The sequence below is a fragment of the Dermochelys coriacea genome, chromosome 6 (genome assembly GCF_009764565.3).
Source record: "Dermochelys coriacea isolate rDerCor1 chromosome 6, rDerCor1.pri.v4, whole genome shotgun sequence".
Taxonomy (NCBI): Eukaryota; Metazoa; Chordata; order Testudines; family Dermochelyidae; genus Dermochelys; species Dermochelys coriacea.
The window spans coordinates 122,979,781-123,000,042 of NC_050073.1; the positions used below are offsets into that span (position 1 = coordinate 122,979,781).

The 20,262-nt window shown below is 47.6% G+C and overlaps 1 protein-coding gene across 1 annotated transcript in view; it reads left to right on the forward strand.

The window, feature by feature from the left end:
- Positions 1-20,262, forward strand: part of TRIM9 (tripartite motif containing 9) — a 123,121-nt gene that overhangs the window by 76,026 nt on the left and 26,833 nt on the right. Inside the window, exons 4-6 of the mRNA XM_043515908.1 lie at positions 8,811-8,921; positions 10,476-10,629; positions 17,115-17,260. Coding sequence (XP_043371843.1) covers positions 8,811-8,921; positions 10,476-10,629; positions 17,115-17,260 — 411 coding nt within the window. The remainder of the gene's footprint in view (positions 1-8,810; positions 8,922-10,475; positions 10,630-17,114; positions 17,261-20,262) is intronic.

A 20,262-nucleotide genomic window follows, 5' to 3' on the forward strand; every position in this document is an offset into this window, starting at 1 on the left:
AAAACCAAAATACTTTGATTTGGAATGCCACTGCAGTGCACTATGGGAGATTTAGTTTTGGTACCGCATATTTCCATTCTTTTGATACGGTCTCCCACAGTATTCTTGCCAGCAAGTTACAAAAGTATGGATTGGATGAATGGACTATAAAGTGGATAGAAAGCTGGCTAGATCGTTGGGCTCAACAGGTAGTGATCAATGGCTCGATGTCCAGTTGGCAGCCGGTATCGAGTGGAGTGCCCCGGGTCTTGTCCTGGGGCCGGTTTGTTCAACCTCTTCATTCAGGATCTGAAATGATGGGATGGATTGCACCCCCAGCAAGTTTGCAGAATGACACTAAACTGGGCGGGAGAGGGTAGATACGCCGTGGAGGGTAGGGATAGGGTCCCAGGGTCTAGACAAATTGGAGGATTGGTCCAAAGAAATCTGATGAGGTTCAACAACGGACAAGTTGCAGAGTCCTGCACCTTAGGATAGAAGAATCACCATGCATCGCTAGAGGCTGGAGCCCGAATGGCTAAGCAGCAGTTCTGCAGAAGGACCGAAGGCTTTACAGTGGATTGAGAAGCTATGGATATGAGGTCAACAGTGTCCCCTTGTTGCCAGAAGGCTACGGCGTATTGGGGCTACATTAGTAGGACATTGCAGCAGATCAAGGGAAGTGATTATTCCCCTCTATTCAGCCGTGGTGTGGCCACATCTGAAGTCATGCATCCAGTTTTGGTCCCCCACTACAGAAAGGAGGTGGACAAATTGGAGAGAGTCCAGCAGAGGGTACAGAATGATTAGGGGGCTGGAGCACATGACTTACTAGGAGAGGCTGAGGGATTGGGCTTATTTAGTCTGCAGAAGAGAAGAGTGAGGGGGGATTTGATAGCAGGCCTTCAACTACCTGAAAGGGGGTTTTCCAAAGAGGATGGATCTAGACTGTTCTCATGGTAGCAGATGACAGAACAAGGAGTAATGGTCTCAAGTTGCAGTGGGAGAGGTTTAGGTTGGATATTAGGAAAAACTTTTTCACTAGGAGGGTGGTGAAGCACTGGAATGTGTTACCTAGGGAGGTGGTGGAATCTCCATCCTTAGCGGTTTTAAGGCCCGGCTTGACAAAGCCCTGGCTGGGAAGATTTAGTTGGGGGTTGGTCCTGCTTTGAGCAGGGGGTTGGACTAGATGGCCTCCTGAGGTCTCTTCCAGCCTTAATGTTCTGTGATTCTATGATTCTCCTCTGTGGGCCGGGCTCCTACACCAGCTTACATCTTCCATGCTGCACGATGGCCAAGGACTCCCCTGATGCACAGGGTCTGCCTCCAAGAGAGTAGACCATCGTGCATTGTGGGAGATGTACTCCGACCAGAGAACCCAGTCTATAAAGGAGAACAGGAGCATAAGGCACCACAGCAGAAATTTCACATTGACTTTTTCCTAGTTTTGACCACAATTTTTCAGTATTGAATTTCAGCCAAAAATCAACATCCCTGCCCCACCCCACTGCCATTTTTAGCCAGATCTAATAGGGACATAAGATTTTTCCATGCCAGATCAAATCATTGGTCCATCAAGCTGAGGGCTGTCTTTGGTGATGGGCCTCCACTGGTGGAAAAAGCATAATGCTGCTGGCTAATGCTGTATCGGGTGATTTCTTCCTGACCGTTGCAATAATCATCTCAGGAGATCGAGAGCTTGTCTACATGGTGCTTTAGTCATAAGCATATCACACACTAACTGACCTATGTGGACACTGCTGACATGCACTAAAAGTTTCTTAATGTGCATTAATGTAGTTCTGTTTCAAACAGTATTATGTTAACCCATACTAGGGAACTTTTAGTGCACACCAGCAGGATCTACATGGGCCAGTTAGCTCATAACACACTAGTGCAGACTAAAATTTACACGTCTGGTGCAGACCAATGCACCATGGAGACAAGCCCTGAGAGTGATCACAGATGACATGCAGGATTTGGAGTCTCATGCATGGACATGACATGCATAAACTGGAGTCCTCTGCATGGTAGCTCTGGCCTAGCTCACCTTTGGACCTCTGAGGGGGCCAGGTTTGGTAGTGAAGGTTGCAAAATCCAGTAACCTAGTGTCGAATACTGAAAAGGAAAGAAGACACTTGTGCAGAGATAAGTGCAGATGTTATTGTCTTTTAGGGGCTGTATTAAAATGGTAAATTACAGCTAATGTCATCTTACCGGGAAGAAAAGCTTTGGAATAAATTGCCTATTTTAAGGTTGCAGTGAGCTGCAGGGGCTGACAAAAATGCTTCATGACAGGCAGTAATTAGCAACAGAGGGTTCTAGTTGGTGCCCCCCTTTAGCATGTAAAGAAAAAAAATCCCTTTGCGTTGTCAAAGAGATCACCACCAAATCATATGCAGCTGCTCTGAACTCTCCCAACCAGCCCAGCACTGCCAAACTCCCCAACATGACTTACCCAATCAGTTGCATCCTATTAGCCTCTTCCCAGCGTGTTCCATAATTCAGCAAGGCTTGGTTTGTATCCTAGCATTGTGGGACTTGCAGGAGAGCTTTGTAACCTATCTACTTCCATGCAAAATTAATGCAATCCTAGTTTTCATCTGTAAACTGATGAATACTGTATGTTCTTAATCACCCAGAGGCTGCCCTCTGGAGACTTCTCCTTATTTATGCAGGAGTCAAATGCTTGAGGTTCTTTTGAAATCTGCTTTCAGTGCTCTCGTTCCAAAGTAATGCATGCAACAGAGTTGCTGGACTCTTCTGGGCTTTTCCAATCCCCCTGGAGTCAATGAGAATCTTCTATTGACATAGAGGGGTTTGGATCAGGCCCTTATAATCTGGTGGGATCTGCAGGTTTGAAGTGTGGAGCCCCCAGCCTCTTCCATGGGGATGCAAGCTCCAGCACTCCCTCCTGCTCAAGCAGATGAATTACAGGAGGCCCTGCAGTTGCAAACTGGTGCAGTCTCCCATACCCTGCACAGATGAGTCCACCTTTGTGGGTGTGAGCAGTGAGCCCAAATTACAAAACAGTTGTGCTCACAGCTGAACGCTCGGTGTCTATTGACATACGTAGTAATTTCATTAATCCTACTTCATAAACATGTTGGACCTGGTCCAGGCCCAGCTAATCACACTGCTGATGACAATCATAAATGTTTTGACTTTGCATAATATTGTAGGTTTAAAATTCCCATGTTCAGTCAAGTGCTTCATCCGCACACATCCAGTGCCTGAGCTCTGAAGTGCAATCCATATATCACTTGCTTTGTCTTTGCACGTACGCTTCAGTGTGTTATGCTTTGCAGCGAGTAAAACAGACAGTGCATGAAGAGTGCAAGGTCTGATGTGAACCAGCATTGGGCATCTGATCTGTAGTAGGCTCCTGGGTTAGACTGGCTTGCCATTGACCTTAGTCTCTCCTTGAAACCATTTTCTTAATTTAACACTTAGCCAAAATAAAACTGTCTGAGATTACATGCATTGCCAGGTATAGCAGATGGTGGTTCCACTGATGATGATATTAAAGCATTGACTTTGTAGGGAGAAGCACATGAATTCCTTATCTGGCGAGAACTGAACCAAGATTTAAGCCGCAAAGAAGATTAGAAAATAAAGATTTTTTTGCCAATCCCATATTTGTTGCCTCCCTAGTAGTATGTGCGTTTCCCAAGGGAACGTTTTCACAGCAGGATGGGATGAAGGGGAGGCCGCTGCTATTTGGCATGGCGATTACACAGCCCATCAGTGGTCCGACCGACAGAGACACACACAGTCTCTTCAGGTGGCTTTCACTGCGTGTTGGTGTTGTGGGCAACGTGCACTTTAGGAACCAGAGCAGGTTCCATGACTGGGCAGCAACTCTTATCCTGCAAGAGCAGCTGTATGGCTGGAATCAGGTCATTCGAAAGGTTGCCATGAGGAGAGAATCTGAGAAAGCCACGGGGTCTACACTGTGATAAAGATGTGGTCAGCTGACTCAGGTTCATGGGGCTCGGGCTGCACAGTTACAAATCTGCAATGTAGATGTTCAGGCTTGGGCCAGAGCTCAAGCTCTGGGACCCTCTGTCCTTGCAGGGTCCCAAAGCCCAAGTTCCAGTCCAAGCCCAAATGTCTACACTGTAATTTGACAGCTCAGCAGCCTGAGCCCCATGAGCCTGAATCAGCTGACCTGGGCCAGCCATGAGTTGTTTATTGACATACCCTTACTTACCCCAGTGTACCACCACTGAAGACTGTCAGATTACAGGGGTTTAGAACCGAAGCATCTGAGACAAGAATCTGTCCCAAGAAGTCTTTTACACCCACTTTGCCCAACATAAATGACTAGACCATCTTACAAGGCAACAGGGGATTGGCCCCAATGAACCAAGAAACTAAGGGCTAATGATAACCCATGCTGGGTCTCAGGACTTTACATGAAGTGAATATGCTCGACGCAATGGTGAGAGCTGCAGAGATGGCTTTGGAGTGAGATGCCAAGTCCCAGAGGAGCAGTGTTAAAGATATAGACGGGGTTAGATTTTTATTGGCCCGTGAACAAGTTACTCTCAGCTTATTCAGGCGATGAAACTCTCAGGGTCCAGTCCTACTTCTGTTTCCCCTTGACAGTGTAGGCAAGGCAGGAGCTTGATTCCCCTGGCCATTGTAAACTAGCCCTAACTATGCTTTGAAATGGTTTAAAAAGCTGGACTGCAGAGCAGAGGCAGGCGACTAGGGAAACCATCCTGACGCCTTGGCTGGCGGGGAATCTGTTTACACACCGTTCCCCCGAAAGGTAAAGCAGACTTTAGCCCCCTGAGTTTAGGGCCACACATTGTGCTGCAAACGGCTGCTGTGCATGGAGCTGTCGTTAAAACTGGCTAATTTAACATGTCAAAGTATATCAAGCGACCAAAATGAGTGGAAGCCATGACCTTCACTCGCTGCAATGTGCTGTGGAAAGAACAGCGGCTGAGCCAGGAACATCACTCCCCACGAGGCACCAGCTTTTTGACAACAAGAGCCAAACCCCAGTTCATAAGGCTGGATACAGAGGAGCTTCTTGAGAAATTGCTGGCGGAAGGAATAGAAGAGTTGTGAGGGGCTGGTTGGTGTTAGAAGACAGTGTATTTTATGAAGGTAGGCAATATATTATCATTTATATTACACTCGTGCTAAGAGGTTCTATGCTAGGCATGGATCAAGCCAAGAGTGAGAGACGTCCCTGCCCCAAAGAGCTCACAATCTAAATAGACAAAGGAAGGAAACTGAGGCACAGAGAAGGGATGTGGTTTGGGCATGGTCACACAGCTTGTCAATGGCAGAGCCAGGAATAGAACTCAGGGCTCTAGTCTAGCGGCCTGGCCGCTAGGCCGTGCTCCTCCCTCTCCGGGTAATCATTTCAGCTCACTTGGGTGTTGAATTACATCTTCCTCAAAATTATAGGGAAATCTTTAATATGTCTAGGGCAAAACTCTGATGTGCTCTTCTAATTGCCATACTTTGGTGAGGGCAGCCTCTCTGCATTGTATCCTGGCCTTGAAAGATAACCTATCACTACTGCATGCTGCCACAAAATTAAAAGCAAACTGGCATTTACCACTTTGGTATAGTGGAACATACCAAAAATAATGTAAAAAGAAAAGGAGTACTTGTGGCACCTTAGAGACTAACAAATTTATTAGAGCATAAGCTTTCGTGAGCTACAGCTCACTTCATCGGATGCTGTAGCTCACGAAAGCTTATGGTCTAATAAATTTGTTAGTCTCTAAGGTGCCACAAGTCCTCCTTTTCTTTTTGCGAATACAGACTAACAGGGCTGCTACTGTGAAAAAAATAGTGTGAGCTCCCCCTGCTGGTTTTATCTCAACATTGCACTAGTTAACCCTGTTTCTGGAGTTGTGAATCCTCTTGGGTTGATATGGTTAGGGTTGCTGGTGCCTGGACAGACTAGAGTTGTCTTTTCAGTACATTGGTGCAACTTCTGACTTCAGTGAACTTGGACCTGGTTTGCATCAGTATAAGTGAAAGCAAATTCAGACCCAGAGAATTAAACCAAAGGGGATTACTCTGGCTTCAGTTTCACAGCAATCAAATTGAATATAATGTTTTCCTAGAAAGAGGGATAAAACCAGCAAAAGGGTTTTTGCACACAGTGGAGAGTCGATACAAATCAGGAGCTATATAGAAAATGTGTTGGCAATCCTTTAACTAATGCATTGCTGCATAAGTGGGCATATCAGCCTGAGTTACATGGAGCTCTGGACAGTTCTCAGTGTGGTATGTAATTCTGTATAGGTGGTTAAATTTATACCTGAGAAACACAAGATTTCCTTGATTGGCCTGAAGGAGTAATTGCACTCTTAACAGCCAGTCACATTGGGGGCAGAAGATTAGAGCATGCTTCATTTCCACCTTACGGTATCTGAGCAATGAGGATTCTTGGGTGATACATTTCACTTGTCGTCAGATGAAGCTATCTTGCCAATAGTGCCGTCTATTCACATACCTGGCTGGTGAATCATAGTACATAGATATTATAGTTAACTACTCTAGCAATGAATGCGAAACTGTGAGCTCCATTTCCATTTACTGCAGGCTTTTCAAATGGTTTGTTGCTGCATATGACGATGGAACGTCCCATCAAAGCCCTGGCTGGGATGATTTGGTTGGGTTTGGTCCTGCTTTGAGCAGGGGGTTGGCCTACATGAGCTCCTGAGGTCCCGTCCTAATCTTCTATGATTCTATGCTTTATTGTCTGTATGACACATTAAACAAATAGGATCTACTGAATCGGTTAGCTTGATTGAGGCCTAAAGGAGAACTTTACAAAGCTTTGGGCTCTTTTTTTTAAAACGTCTCAGACCTGCCATTGGCGCATTCAGCCAAAGGGATAAAATTACTCTCACTGACCTGTGCTACAGATCTCTTATCCTCCGCGAAACATCTCTGTTGCATACCATGTGTACAAAACTTCCATCGACATCAGCTGAAGTCCTGTATGCTGAATAAGTGCAGAGTATGCAGCAAAAATCCATTGTGGCAGGTAAGAGATTGGCAGTAAAAGTCAGAGGGGAGAATTTTGCCCTGAAGTGCCAGCCAGTCGTAAGCACTGTACACTTGAATACGTTTCAATACATCAGTCACTGACACCATCTCCCAGAACTCACTGTCAGGAGACCCAAGGGCCAGAGCTGAGAAAGATTGACTCATTCCCGTGACTCACAGTGAAAAAAGACCATGAGGAAGGGTCAAAGATGGGCATGTTAATGTTCCCGTTACTAGGATTCAACACAGTGATGTTCTGTGATTTCCTGCCTGTATAGACATCTGGTATAAATTGCTGCTATTTTTCTGGGCAGATCAGGGTCTGTGCACCCATTTGGTATTCTGCTACTAGGTCATGCAGCACTTCCCTTTCTAGGAACCCCCCTACAATTGAACTGATGCATCTTCATAGAGAACATGTCTGGAGAGCCACCAAGTAAATTACATAAAGAAGCAGTGATTTTACAGGGACCGTAAAGAGAGATGTAGTGACTGTATCTGTGGAGTGCCAGGCGTTCTTACGGACGGATTCTTGCTGGTCATTTGTTGGTAGCGCTAAGTAATTCACCTTGACCTGTCCTCCAGATCTATGGATTAATTTGTATGTGTTTCCATGGTTCTCCTTACCCAGTGACACCAGTGGTTGCATCCTGCAAACGTAGGGCCTGCTCTGATGTGCGCTGTACCGCTGATTCAGCACCATGCAAGACTGAAGACATGATTATATGTTGATCAAAAAATATAAACTGCAGCATTATGAGCTACTATCCGTAGTGCCACCTCGTTCTTATCTAGCACTTCCCACCTGTAGCTCTCAAAGCAGAGGGAGATCTGAGCTCTGTCGAGGTGGAAAGAGTTCATGGGGAAAGATGTCGCCCCTAAAATAAAGGAAGGAGGCGTCTGAGGACCCTATTTTTACTGACAGCACTGGCATTTGGGAAGAAGTTACTTTCACTACAGCTCACCACTAGGGGAAGGAGGCAGTGTAGCCTTGTAAGTAAATAGGGGCACTAGACTGGGACTTAGGAGACCTTGGGTCTAGTCCCAGCTCTGCTTCTGGATGCCCTTGGGCAAGTCACTTCACCAATCTGTGCCTCAGTTTCCCCATCTGTAAAATGGGGATTGTGATACTGACCTCTTTTGAAAAGCGCTTTGAGAACTGCTGATGAAACGTGCTAGATAGGACAGGTGTTATTACTGCTAATAGTAATTGATAATGTTGAAGTTTATATGTGTTTAGTTTAAAAATACAGGGCCGGACCCTCAGCTGATAAACAGGCACGTCTTCCTTGGAAACAGAGTCACTCCACTGATCGGCACCAGCTGAGGATGATAGGAATTAGGTAGCCCCCTTTTAGAATACTTTGGAAACCCTTTAGTGGGTCTCCCTGTCTTCTGCTGCAGAAGCCACTAGATCCCTACCAGAGTGTCTGTGTCTCTCTGTAGCTAGGCCACGTGTGTTGCGTATAGTGAGTAACTCAGCTGTTTCTGTGTTGTGTCCTCGTATTAATGGCGTGCAGTGAGCAGAGATGCATCTAACCCACTAGTTTGAATAATGAATCCAATGCCCATTGTGTGCTCTTCATGGATTCAGGGCTCTGGAGGCCAATTATTTAACTCCTGTCTTTGATGTTCTCTTTAGTCTTTTGCTCCTTTGATAGATTTCTTCAGTCTTATTCTTTCATGGTCTGATCCTGTCCCAGTGGCAAAGCCCCTGTTAATCTTTTGGGGGCGAGCGCATGCCCTTCAACCCTCACTGCTTCCACCTGCACTTGGAAACTCCTCTCTTCGTCTCGTTGCAGGTAGTACGAGACCAGATCTCTCACTGCACAGTCAAGCTGCGCCAGACCACAGGCCTGATGGAGTATTGTCTGGAGGTCATAAAAGAGAATGACCCCAGTGGGTTTTTACAGGTGGGTGTGTGGCTGTTCACTTCCAGGTGCCTTTGGACGGAAGAGCTGGGCTGGCTGGGAGGGCGAGCGAGTGCAGATCCAGAGGCCACATTCATCCCCGGTGTAACTAGGATGATGTCAGTGGAGCTACACCACGGAGCAGTACAGCCCCAGGTTGATTGGTCCATATTCGTTGTCATTAGAAGAATGTGCCAATCCCATCAGGAATATTTAGGCACTAGATAATACTTAATAATATATACTTAATAATACTTAATAATCTCTCTCTCTCTTTCTGGTCTAAAAATACTTTGTAAAGGATTATTAAAGCTCTACGTCATCCCCATCCCCTTCCTGCCACCAGCATAGGAGCCATGTCAGGGGCCTGGCCAAGGAGAGGAGACGTGGCCAGCAACCGGGTGCTTCCGCTTTCTAGTGTAACAGGCCCCACTGTTATCAGCTAGTGTAAGGTTGCTCTCCCTTGCGCCATGGGCTGATGCAGCCCTAGGGATTTGTGGGGTGTGGAAGAGGGCTACAAGGTGGCATGTTGGATTGGGCCCAGTCATCTAGGGAGATTTTCTTCCTGCCGATTTCAGTCTAGCATAGCCATGATGTTAAGAAGATTCCTTAGTATTTTGGGGCCCAGTCCTGTTCCACTGGAACTCAGCAGCTAAACTCACATCAGCTGTAGCATGAGGAGGATCAGACCCTGTATTAGCTGTGTATTTCTAGAGATTTTACCTGTCAATGAAGACCGAATAAGGGAGACATATCTCTGTGCTCTAAGAGTGTATACTGGTCACAAGAAACGCAGCGGCACTAGCTATGAGACAGGTCCTGATACCCTTAACCCACGTGAGTAGCACCTTTCTCTGCATGATTTCAGTGGCACTGTGCTAAATTACTACTCATTGTGAGCAAGGACATCAGAAACTGGCCCTCTGTAAGGAGAAAAAATCTTACATGGACGTCAGAGACTGAAACAGGCTGGAGAAGGCTGCATGTAAGGTAGGAAGCAAAACAGGAATGAATTCATCCTGTGAGAACAGTGGAACACAGATACAGGGAGAAGAGTTTGGAGGAAGATTCTTATTGTATCTCCAGAATAAATATTACAACACGCAGCCCTCCAGGACCCTAATGGGGGAGAGACTCAATACGTGGTTCACAAGAACAATAATAGTTCATAAGAAGGGCTTCTCACTGCAGCCAGTGAAAGCCCTTGCATTGACGTCTCCGGGCATTGGGTCACCCCATAAGATGGCATTGATTCATTTGGCCTATCTAAGATGCTCAGTAGCTCCAGATACATGATTTGGTTCTGCTTGAAGTACTTTACAAAATCTGAACCTAAAATGAATGACCTTGGTAGAGCCCTTGGGTGACACCCTGGCCCCATTGAAGTCAATGGCAAAACTCAAGTCACCATGAAACTTTAGTGACGCCAAAACTCAACGTGGGCAACTTTGATTTCAAGCCCTGTTGACTTTTACTGTCATAAAAAACCAGCTCTTTCTAGGGCACAAAGCACTTGCTGGAGTGGTGTGTAATAGCTGAGGTCTTTCTTGCAATCAGATTTCCGATGCTCTGATCAGGAGAGTGCACTTGACCGAGGACCAGTGGGGAAAAGGGACGCTAACCCCAAGGATGACCACAGACTTTGATTTAAACCTGGACAGTGCACCTTTGCTGCAATCCATCCATCAGCTCGACTTTGTGCAGATGAAAGGTAAGCCTATCTTCAGTACATTTAACAAATAACACTCACCTATCGTTGGCTTGTGCGCACCACAATCTCTGGGTTTAATGAAAAATCACTGGATGTAAAGAGGCAACACACTGGCGCTAATTTTATCTACTAGGGACTTTGGTTTTTTAAGATTTGTTTCCTTACAAATAAAAATTAAGAAGGTGGGTTTAAAACCTCAGAGAACGTCCAATGGTTAAGCAACTGTTCTGAGCCGGAGTTCCAGATTCAATACTCAGCTCTGCCACAGGCTCCCTCCGGGGCCTTGGTTAAGTCACTCCGTCGCTCTGTGCTGTAAAATCGGGGTAGTAAAGTAATCCTTCCTTTCTGCCACCCTTTGTGTCTAGAGGAGAAGTTTTTGGGGGCAAGGACTGTCTCTTGCTCAGTGCATGTGTGCGCATGCACCATGTACAAACAATTGACAATGGTGGGGCTGCCTAGCAATGGGATCTGATATAGTACCTTCCCTCCAAAAAAGGCCAGTGCACTTCACAAGTTGTAATTGCTTTTGCCTCACAACACCCATAAATTCCAGGGTTATTAAGCCATGGCACAAAGAGGCTGAATGACTCGTGTGAGATCACTCAGGAAATCAGAACCAGCCTTTGTTTTCTTTGCCTCCTGGCTCAATTTTGTCTTAACGGGAGGAACAACCTGCTGTCCCTGCATCTCTGGCTCCCCAGGGTGTTCTCTTCGAAACGAGAGTCAGGGAGAGCACAGCTGCACCTGGCCGTGCTTTGGAAACAGGCCCGAACCCATGATGCTGAGGCTGCCTGCTCCCCAATTGTGCAGATCTCAAAGAAGACGAGGTTTTTCACGCTTGGAGCCAAATCCTGCTTGACTGATTGATGCGCGCTGTCCCTTTGGCTTCAGTGGGAATTCTCACGTGTTTGAAGTGGGGAGGGTTTTGAAGTAGTATAAAGAAATGCCTACATCCCTCACACATGTCCACAGCTTACACACATGCTGCTGAATGGTGGTTTGCGTTGCCTAGATAACGGGCTGTCTGTCTCCAGTCTGAATGACTTGACTTGAAAGCATAGCTTTCAAACAAGAATGCAAATTTGCCTGAGAGCGTTATCATCTCGGACATGCCAGAAACATGCTGCACGCTACATTGTAGCAAAGAACCACAACACCCAGATCATTTGGCTTTTTCCTTGGGGTTTGTTTGTTTGTTTTTGTTTGTTTGTTTTTTTAAGCACTTCATCTTAATTTTAATTTCCTCCTGATTATACTCTCTCCTCGGGGGCAACTGGTTCTGCAGTGGTCTACCTCTGCGAAGTCTCATTAATTCACAGAGCGCAGAGATCCGTCACAACCTGTGAGCAATTTCCGACTTGTGAAGTCCCTGGCAGTTGAAAGAAGATGCTAATTGGCTGCGAAACAGCAAACTGTGATTGGGTGGAGCCAAGCTTACACCTATTGTCTGCTTTGGCATACGTTCTGCAAAGAGCCAGCTCCTCATGTGGTGTTCATTGGTGTAGCTCTAGTAATTTCAAGGTGACCGGCTCAGGCTCTGGCCCTGTGTATTCATTGCTGTCTCAATTGGATGTTCTGTTGTGCAATTAGTTGATACATGACAAACACCTTGACAATTAGCACACCCATGACTCACCATTAGTTAACTGGACCATTGTTTTAAAGCACCAGCAACATTTTTAATAGAGTAGAGAAGACTGAAACTCGGGTCAAACTCAATCAGGGCTGAACTTTCTCTGCAGCTTGCACACAAATCGTATAGGCAGTGGGAAGTCTCCTTCCTCCCTTGTATTAATAATTTAGCCTAAGGGTTTGTTTTTAATTAGCAAAAGCAAGTCTGCTGCTGGCTTAGCTGTCTTTCCCTTTCCCTTTGCATTAAGAATACATGGAATTCACCAGAATCGCATAACTGGGCAACCACACAATGAATACCATTTCCAGACGTGGGCCAGGAATGCCGTGGGCCTGAGCAATAGGTGCTGCACAAACTGCACCAAACTATGGGGAGGCCCTGAGCCTCAAAGGTTCCCCTCAGAGCTACAATCCCGCTGTTGCCCCCTCTTGTACTGGGCAGGAGTAAATTGCTTCAGTCTTTAAAAGCATGCGGCATGCTCCAGCTCGGCTCGCTGGCGTGGGGGGGAAGAGGTTCAGCTCTGCCCCTACCCGAGCGCTACGAGCAGCGGGTGCACATCTGCTGCCTTGTCCCCACGACTTCCTCAGTTTGGAGGGGCAGGGCCTTATTCTTCTTCCATTGCAGACCTGTTAGATGTAGCTCCGAATGGCCGTATCCTGGAGCTCTGATATTGGATGTAAGATGATTGAGCCCCTCCCCTACCTTCCGGAGCGAAGTAATAACGGAAGGAAATGGCGGCGCATGCTGGGACCCTACCCAGCCCGCTCGGAAAGGGAGGGACAGGCCAAGAAAGGGCGTAGAAGGAATGAGGCGAGTGAGTGGGAGTGCGCTTCGTCCCTGCGAGGGGACAGCAGAGTCTCGTACAGTAATTCCTCACTTAACATTGTAGTTCTGTTCCTGAAAAATGCGACTTTAAGCGAAACAATGTTTAAACGAATCCAATTTTCCCACAAGATTTCATATAAATGGCGGGGTTAAGTTCCAAGGAAATTTTTTTTTTGCCAGACAAAAGGCATTATGTACATAAACAGTATACGTTTTAAACAATTTTAAACAAGCAATTTAATACAGGTACAAGTTTTAAACAAACAATTTAATACTATATTCATCAGTGATATTTGTGAAGCTCTTCCTCCCTCCCCTCCAGCCTCCTGAATGCTGGCAGAGTTCAGTCCAGGTTGACGGTGAAAAATTATCAGGTGCTCTGCACCCACCGGCAGCGAAGCTCCCCGAAGTCACTGCCTCCTTCCCCGAGTGCGACACTTCCCCGCTCTTCCCCCTCCCTCCCAGAAAGTCCTAAGCACCGTCAAACAGCAGTTTGGCAGCAGGGGAAGCGCTGGGAGGGAGCGGGAGGAGGCGGAGAAGAGGAAGTTGTGCAATGCTCCTTTCTAAAGTCGCGGCTCTTCCACAGAATCCTGCTAGCAGTGGACAGACCAGGCTGCCAAACAAAGTTATAAGGAAGCATTGCACAACTTTAAACGAGCCTGTTCCCTAATGGAGCAGGGACATAACATCAAAACAACATTGAGCGGGAGGGCGTTAAGCGAGGCATTACCGTATAGACAAGCTCATAGGTGGATGTAATACATGACCTAGTGCTCAGCCTGTCGCGTAGAAAGGGGCACATAGGATATGGACGTAAATAGGCTGATTTCCAATCTGATGATGATGATGCAGCCGTAACAGCTGGTGTACATGCTCTTCCACGTAGCCTGCTGACAGCGCAGTTGCACCCTCTGCAGCGGTGAGACCAGGGGCGCATTGCCCACCCGGGGGGAGGAAGTGCCATTTCAGTTGTTCAGAACACAAACCTGCTGAGCCAGGAGATGACAAACCAGCGCCAGCTGCTCGCGGCCCAGAAAGCAGCTCCTGCCCTAAAGGCACCGATGTGGGGGAAGATCCTGAGCTGAGATACTGGGTAAAGGGGGGGCTGATCAGACTTGAGAAATGGAAGGGAACACGCTGGACAGCTGTCACACTGGAGCCATAGGGAGCACATTGCTGGGAAAGGACGACGTCTCAGCTGCTGGAGAAAAGCCTGTTTGCACAGTGCACCGGAGAAACCCCCCGAGACAAATCGTGATAACCCCGGGGAGGCTGCCCCAGACGTTAGCCACATGGCTTAGGTCTCCCAGATACGGTCCGTGGCTTGTGATCTGGCTTCTTGGTGCTGCTTTTGTAGTGCCAGGGGGCCATTAACAGGGCAGCTGAGGGTTCCTCCAGTGTATCTGAGTGCCAGCATGTGGTTTTTCTTTCCCCTTTCTTGTTAGTTCCATTTTCTCTTCCAGCATTCATACCTTTTCCTTTGCACACTGCCCCATCTCCCTTCCCCACTGCCGCCTCCCATTCTCCTCCCCTATACGCCCCTGTTATGCTTTTCCTGTTTCCTTCTTTTAAGACTGAAAAGGCAAGAAAATCTGGGGAAGGGGGGAAGCCGTGAAGCAGCAAGACCCCGCCAGAAAGGCGGCCAAGTTGCTGCTTTGCTGGGATGTGCCTTTAAACGGCCCCAGCTGCAGCACAACTGTCAGCCTGTGGCTCTGGGGACCTTGTGAGACGGGGAAACACAGAGCAGTGCATTTTAGGCGTGTCGGAAGCCGGAGATCTGGTCTGCCGCCAGGCTGTCGGAGAACAAGATTCGTTCAGCTGTTGAGGGAGTTCAGCCACCCAGGCCCTTTGGGCCCAGTTTGGACAAAACTTGCCAAGAATCTCTCAAACCCCTGGCACCAGGATTGCCCCACACGCAAAGCCTCCCTTCACCCTCAGCGGAGCAGACAGTCCCCACTCCCAGTGCTGGTATAGCCACAATTTACATGTTACAGGTGTCTGACTTACCCCCTGTATTATACCGAACAAGACACTTGTCACTCCTTAAAACCTGCCTGTGCCGTGATGCCCACACATCACTCCCATCTGGCACTAATTCACAAGGTGACCCTCTGCGACTTCTGCCCAAAAAGTTTTGATGCAGCTCAGCTGTATGTGTTGAATCATTAAAAGTAATTCCTTCTCGTTTTCCCCTAGCAGTCTGGATTGTAATACATATCATTTCTCTCCTGTCGTGCAAGATGGCAAGTGCTATATAGATAGGGAACGTGGCTGAAATATGTGAAGTCTGGACTAAGGAAAGGGGTGGGGTTTTTCCCCCGTGGTGGTAAATGTTTCAGTAGAGAGGTTAAGTATCACTGTGAGGGCAGCTATGGGCTGTGAGAAGCGGGTCCCCTTTCCCTGTGGGGTCTCCCCCAAGTCTTTTGTAGCGCAGAAGCAGACCTCCTTCTTTGTACTTTTTGTTTATTGCAGAGGAGCTAATACTTCTGCTGGAGCAGAAAATACCATGAAATCACTTTTTGTCTTGGGCAGGAGCTCACACGGAGGTTTGGCTATGGACTATTCAGCCTTTTTCCTCTCCATCACTGGTTCTAACCCAACAAAGACTGGAGACTGAAAGTAGTTACCGGCTGGTCCCTGTTTGGCGGCCTCCATGAAATGAATTTGTTGCTATGGTTTCAGTACACTTCCTAATGGACATAAGCACCAACAAAACCTACCCCTACAACGGACTCTGGCAATTTGCTTGAGTGAGTCAGCAAAGAAGCCCAGCCATGAATGCCCCTTGGGGTACGTCTACACTGGAATAATAGACCCGCAGCACAGCCGCGGCTGGCCGGGGTCATCTGACTCGGGTTGCGGGGTTGTAAAATGGCAGTGTCAATGTTGGGATTCGGGCTGTAGCCTGGGCTCTGGGACCTTCCCCCTTGCAGAGTCCTAGAGCTCGAACTACAGCCCAAGCCTGAACATCTACACAGCAGTTTTACAGCCAAAGCCCTGTGTGCCCGAGTTAGCTGATCTGGGCCACCTGTGGATGTTTAGCTGCTGTGTAGACGTAGCCATGGAGTCCATACTATGTTCACTTCTGGAATGGTGACTGGGGGTGGCTGAGGTACAGTCGCAAGATTTTGTGGTGAAATTCACTGTACCTCTTTTGAGGATCATTGGCCAACTTTGATCAACAGCGATGTCCACCCAGAACATTTACTCGCACTAAATTAGCACAATTGAAAACATATTTATCTCTTGTTATATGTGGCTCACCATACCCATCACAGCGACCCCCTCTTGCCCCCCAGAATTACTGCCCCTTCATGACCCACTGTGAGGAAGATCAGGTACACCTTGAGCCACAAGTCATTGCAAAGGCCGTGAGCCCGACTCACCCCTCTGCTGTTCTATTGATACAATGTTGTAACTCTTTTGATTGCAATGAACTTGCATGGCGGAAACCTGGGATAACAGAGAGGTGAATTAGACCCACTTTTTCCACTGACGCTGCAACCAGTGGTCATGTTCTCATCCGGGAATGATAATGCCTGTCCCTCTGCAGCCAGACTCTCAGAGTACATCGGGAAGGTGCTCCTATGACCTTCCTGGTCTTTGGTTATGCCGTTGTGATGGGTGGCTTATGTATGGGAGCCTCGCTGTCACAGCTGGGGGTGTGGTGCTATGTTTTCACACTCATCCAAAATTTATTGGAAAGAAAATATAAGAGAAAGTGAAGTAGCCCCAGTAAAATTTCACGTTGACAAGCTGATGAAAACCCAAATTCTGCAAAGCTTCTCACGGGAAGTAAGTTTAGAAAACAGTCCCTTCTTGTTCCTCTGTGCCTCAGTCCCATGAGATTTTACCTTAAATCCAGTGTGAAATGCAGGCTGGGTAACAAGCTTATAAACATGGCCTCCATATATTGGAGAAAGTGTGCATGAGTTTACATGCAATTTGAATGCACTTGCTATGCCTGATGTCCACTATGGTCGTAGAAGCCAGGGTTACACTAATTTTTGTTTAGCTTCCTCTCCAGTGCCGGCACCCCCAATCCTACAGCTAGAAGAATGTTGCACCCACAACAACAGCGCCACGTTGTCCTGGAAACAGCCCCCTTTGTCGACAGTGCAGGTGGAAGGATATATTCTAGAGCTGGATGACGGGAACGGTGGTCAGTTCAGGGTAGGTATTGAGAGCACCTGTTCCATTGATAAAACATGCCTTATGAGGAAGACAATGCCAGTGATGAGTGAGCCACACAGGAGCATTGCTGATAGACAGGAAGCAGGTTTCTATTCTGCATAGATACACTGGGCTGGAGAGCCTGCTACGGCCCTATAGAATCAGAGAAATCATAAGCCTCATGTACTGTTTTCACTCAGGTTACACAGGTGTAAATGATTCCACGAGGCGCAAGACAGTGGGGAATCAGGCCGGTTTTGTATTGTTTTTAGAAGAGTTTGTATGTTGTTTATTTCTATACAGTATAAGCTTCCCCCAGATGTGAACTGAATCTTTCACTTTTTGTCAACAGCTTCAGTCTGGTTTTTATTCCAATGAATATTCTTATTGTGATGGACTTGATGCGGGTGATAGTCTGTGGCCTGTGTGACCCAGAAGATCAGACCAGATAGCCAGAATGGTCCTTTCTGGCCTTAAAAGTCTGTGGATTGAAAACCCAGCTGCTAACCTTGCAGGGGGAAGTGGTCTCACAACAATCGACTGTAAACACCAGTTCAGAGATGGTTGAAACTATCAGCCAAAGAGTGCTTGCCATGATGGAAGACACCGTATAGTTGTTCTGTAGCAGTGGCTTAGGATAGATTATTACACAGGGCCTACCAATTCTACATGAGTCACTCCTGAAAAGATACAGTGGTGATAGCAGGACCCTGCAGGGAAATGGCTGCCCCGGTAACTTTCATTGTCAGGCGGTTAAGCTTTTAGTCTTTAGCCATGACCACATCCATCAGGTTCCCTCTTGGAGAAACACTCTCTCTCTCCACTTTTCATTTTAGACATTGTATCTAATTCTCACCTTCACTTGGAAGGATCCCTCCTGTGGCTGAAAAATTTAAGTTACACATAGGGGCAAGGTGACCAATAGCCAGTCGTGGGATCAGGGGAGCACAGAGTTGGCTGAACCTAAGGATTGGTCTTCAATTTTTTTTTAATCGGTTTGCATTCCTGCCTTTTTTGTCTATGTGAAAATATTTCCAAACTGCAGGTGGATTTTTCTCTTGTTTTCAGATCCACTTCCAAATGCATTTGCACTGCAAATACTCACAAAATCCTGCCCCTGGTTACAATGTTCAGTCTGACTCACTTTATTTCTCATTGTCGTCGAGCGCAGAATTTGGCCCCAGATGCGTGTGTAGTTTGTTTACTGGGCGGTAGACAGGAGAATGGAAGTTCACTTAAGGCTGAAGCCTGCTGCTCCTATTCACATGAGCAGTAAGATTACTCGCATAATGGCTGCAGAATCAGGTGATGCTTATGCCTAACCCTTATAATGAGTGATTGAGAACTTCTCCAAACTCTTCATCCTTCCTTCCCACTAACATCAAATAATGGTATTTGGGAGGTCGGGTGAACTGAGGCTGCAGGGCAGAGTATTTTGTTGTTGTTGGATAATATCTGCCTTGATGATCAGCATGCTTTGAAATGAGAAACTCATTTTAAAGCATTTTTTGAACAGCTTAAAGTAGGCTGCCAAACATCTCTTGCAAAGGCTGCTAATTCCCATGGAGGATTGCGGTTTGCTATACTACAGGCAATCAGAGGCTTTTAAGGCTTGGGGACTTTTAAATTGCTGTAAATATACAATTAAAATGTGATTTTTCTCTGATCCGACATGCTCATAATTATTCTCTAGCATACTTATCACCATTCAAAGCAGGCAGGAGAGAGCAGCCCACTGTGTTTCCTGAACTCCAGCTGAACATGACACAGCCAGGCGAGATCCAGAGCAGAAGCTTGGCAGTTGACAGAGGGGATGTATTGAGTTTAATGAGAGAAAGGTGCAGGGAATAAAGCTTTCTAGCTGGGGCCAGGAAGTAAAAAGAAATCACCTTTTGTTTCAGAATCCCACAGATGTATTACTTTTGGGGGAATTCTGCGCCACTGCGTGTGTGCAGAATTCATGTCCTTTGCAGATTTCTTTGCTTTCCTGCAGAAAAATGTCTTTCTGACAGGGAAGCAAAGGGAAACTGCAAAAGCAGTCACGCACCACTCCCTAGCAGAGCAGGTACATTGTTTCAGGCAGCTGGCGGAGAGGTAAATCACCAAGGGGCTGGGGACACCCCAGCCAGTGGCTCCTGTCCTGAGCTGGGATCAGGTGCCAGTTCCAGCTGGGCTGGAGGCAGGACAGGATGGGACTTCCTCTTCCCCTGCAAGGAGTGGCTGGGGCTATGTCAGACCCACCCCAAGAAACCTCCCCCAGCTGCAAGAAGCTCAGCATCCTCCCCTGCTTCCTGCCCCCATTGCTCCTCAGCTGTGGGGGGGAGGGGTCACTGTACAGGGAGATGCTCCCCCATCCACCCAACCCCTGTGCATCTGGACCTCCCATACCCAGACACCCCTGCCAAGCCTCGCCCAGTACATCCAGAACCCCCCTAGCCCTCTATACCTGAACCCCACCCCACTGTATCTCAGCCCTTGCATCTGGAGCCCCCTTGCCTCCGGACTCCCACCCCTGCACCCAGACCACCCCTCACTGAGCTCCCTGCACTTAACCCCCCACCCTGATGTACCACCCTGAGCCCCCATGCCACTGACCCCCAACTAGCTGCACCCAGATCCCCACTCCACTGAGCCCCACTTCCCCAGCACCCAAACTCCCAACTGAGACCCCCAGACTCCTCCACTGAACTCTAGCCACCTTCACCTGGAAGCCCCTGCAGAGTCCCATTGCCCCTGCACCTGGAACCCCGCCCCCCAACATGAGCCTCTAGATCCCCCTCACACCTAGACCCCCCATTGAACTGCCCGCACCCAGATTGTCCCACACAGAATCCTCTCACCCTACACCTGGATCCCCCCCACACTGAGCCCCTCCACACTTGGATCCTGCCTGGTTGAGCCTGCTTGTCCCACACCTGGTGCAGAGGGGCAGAGCCCCAGGGTATTTCTGGGGCAGGCCCAGGCCCTGCTGTGTCAGGGTCGGGTGCAGCCTCGCTGCTGAG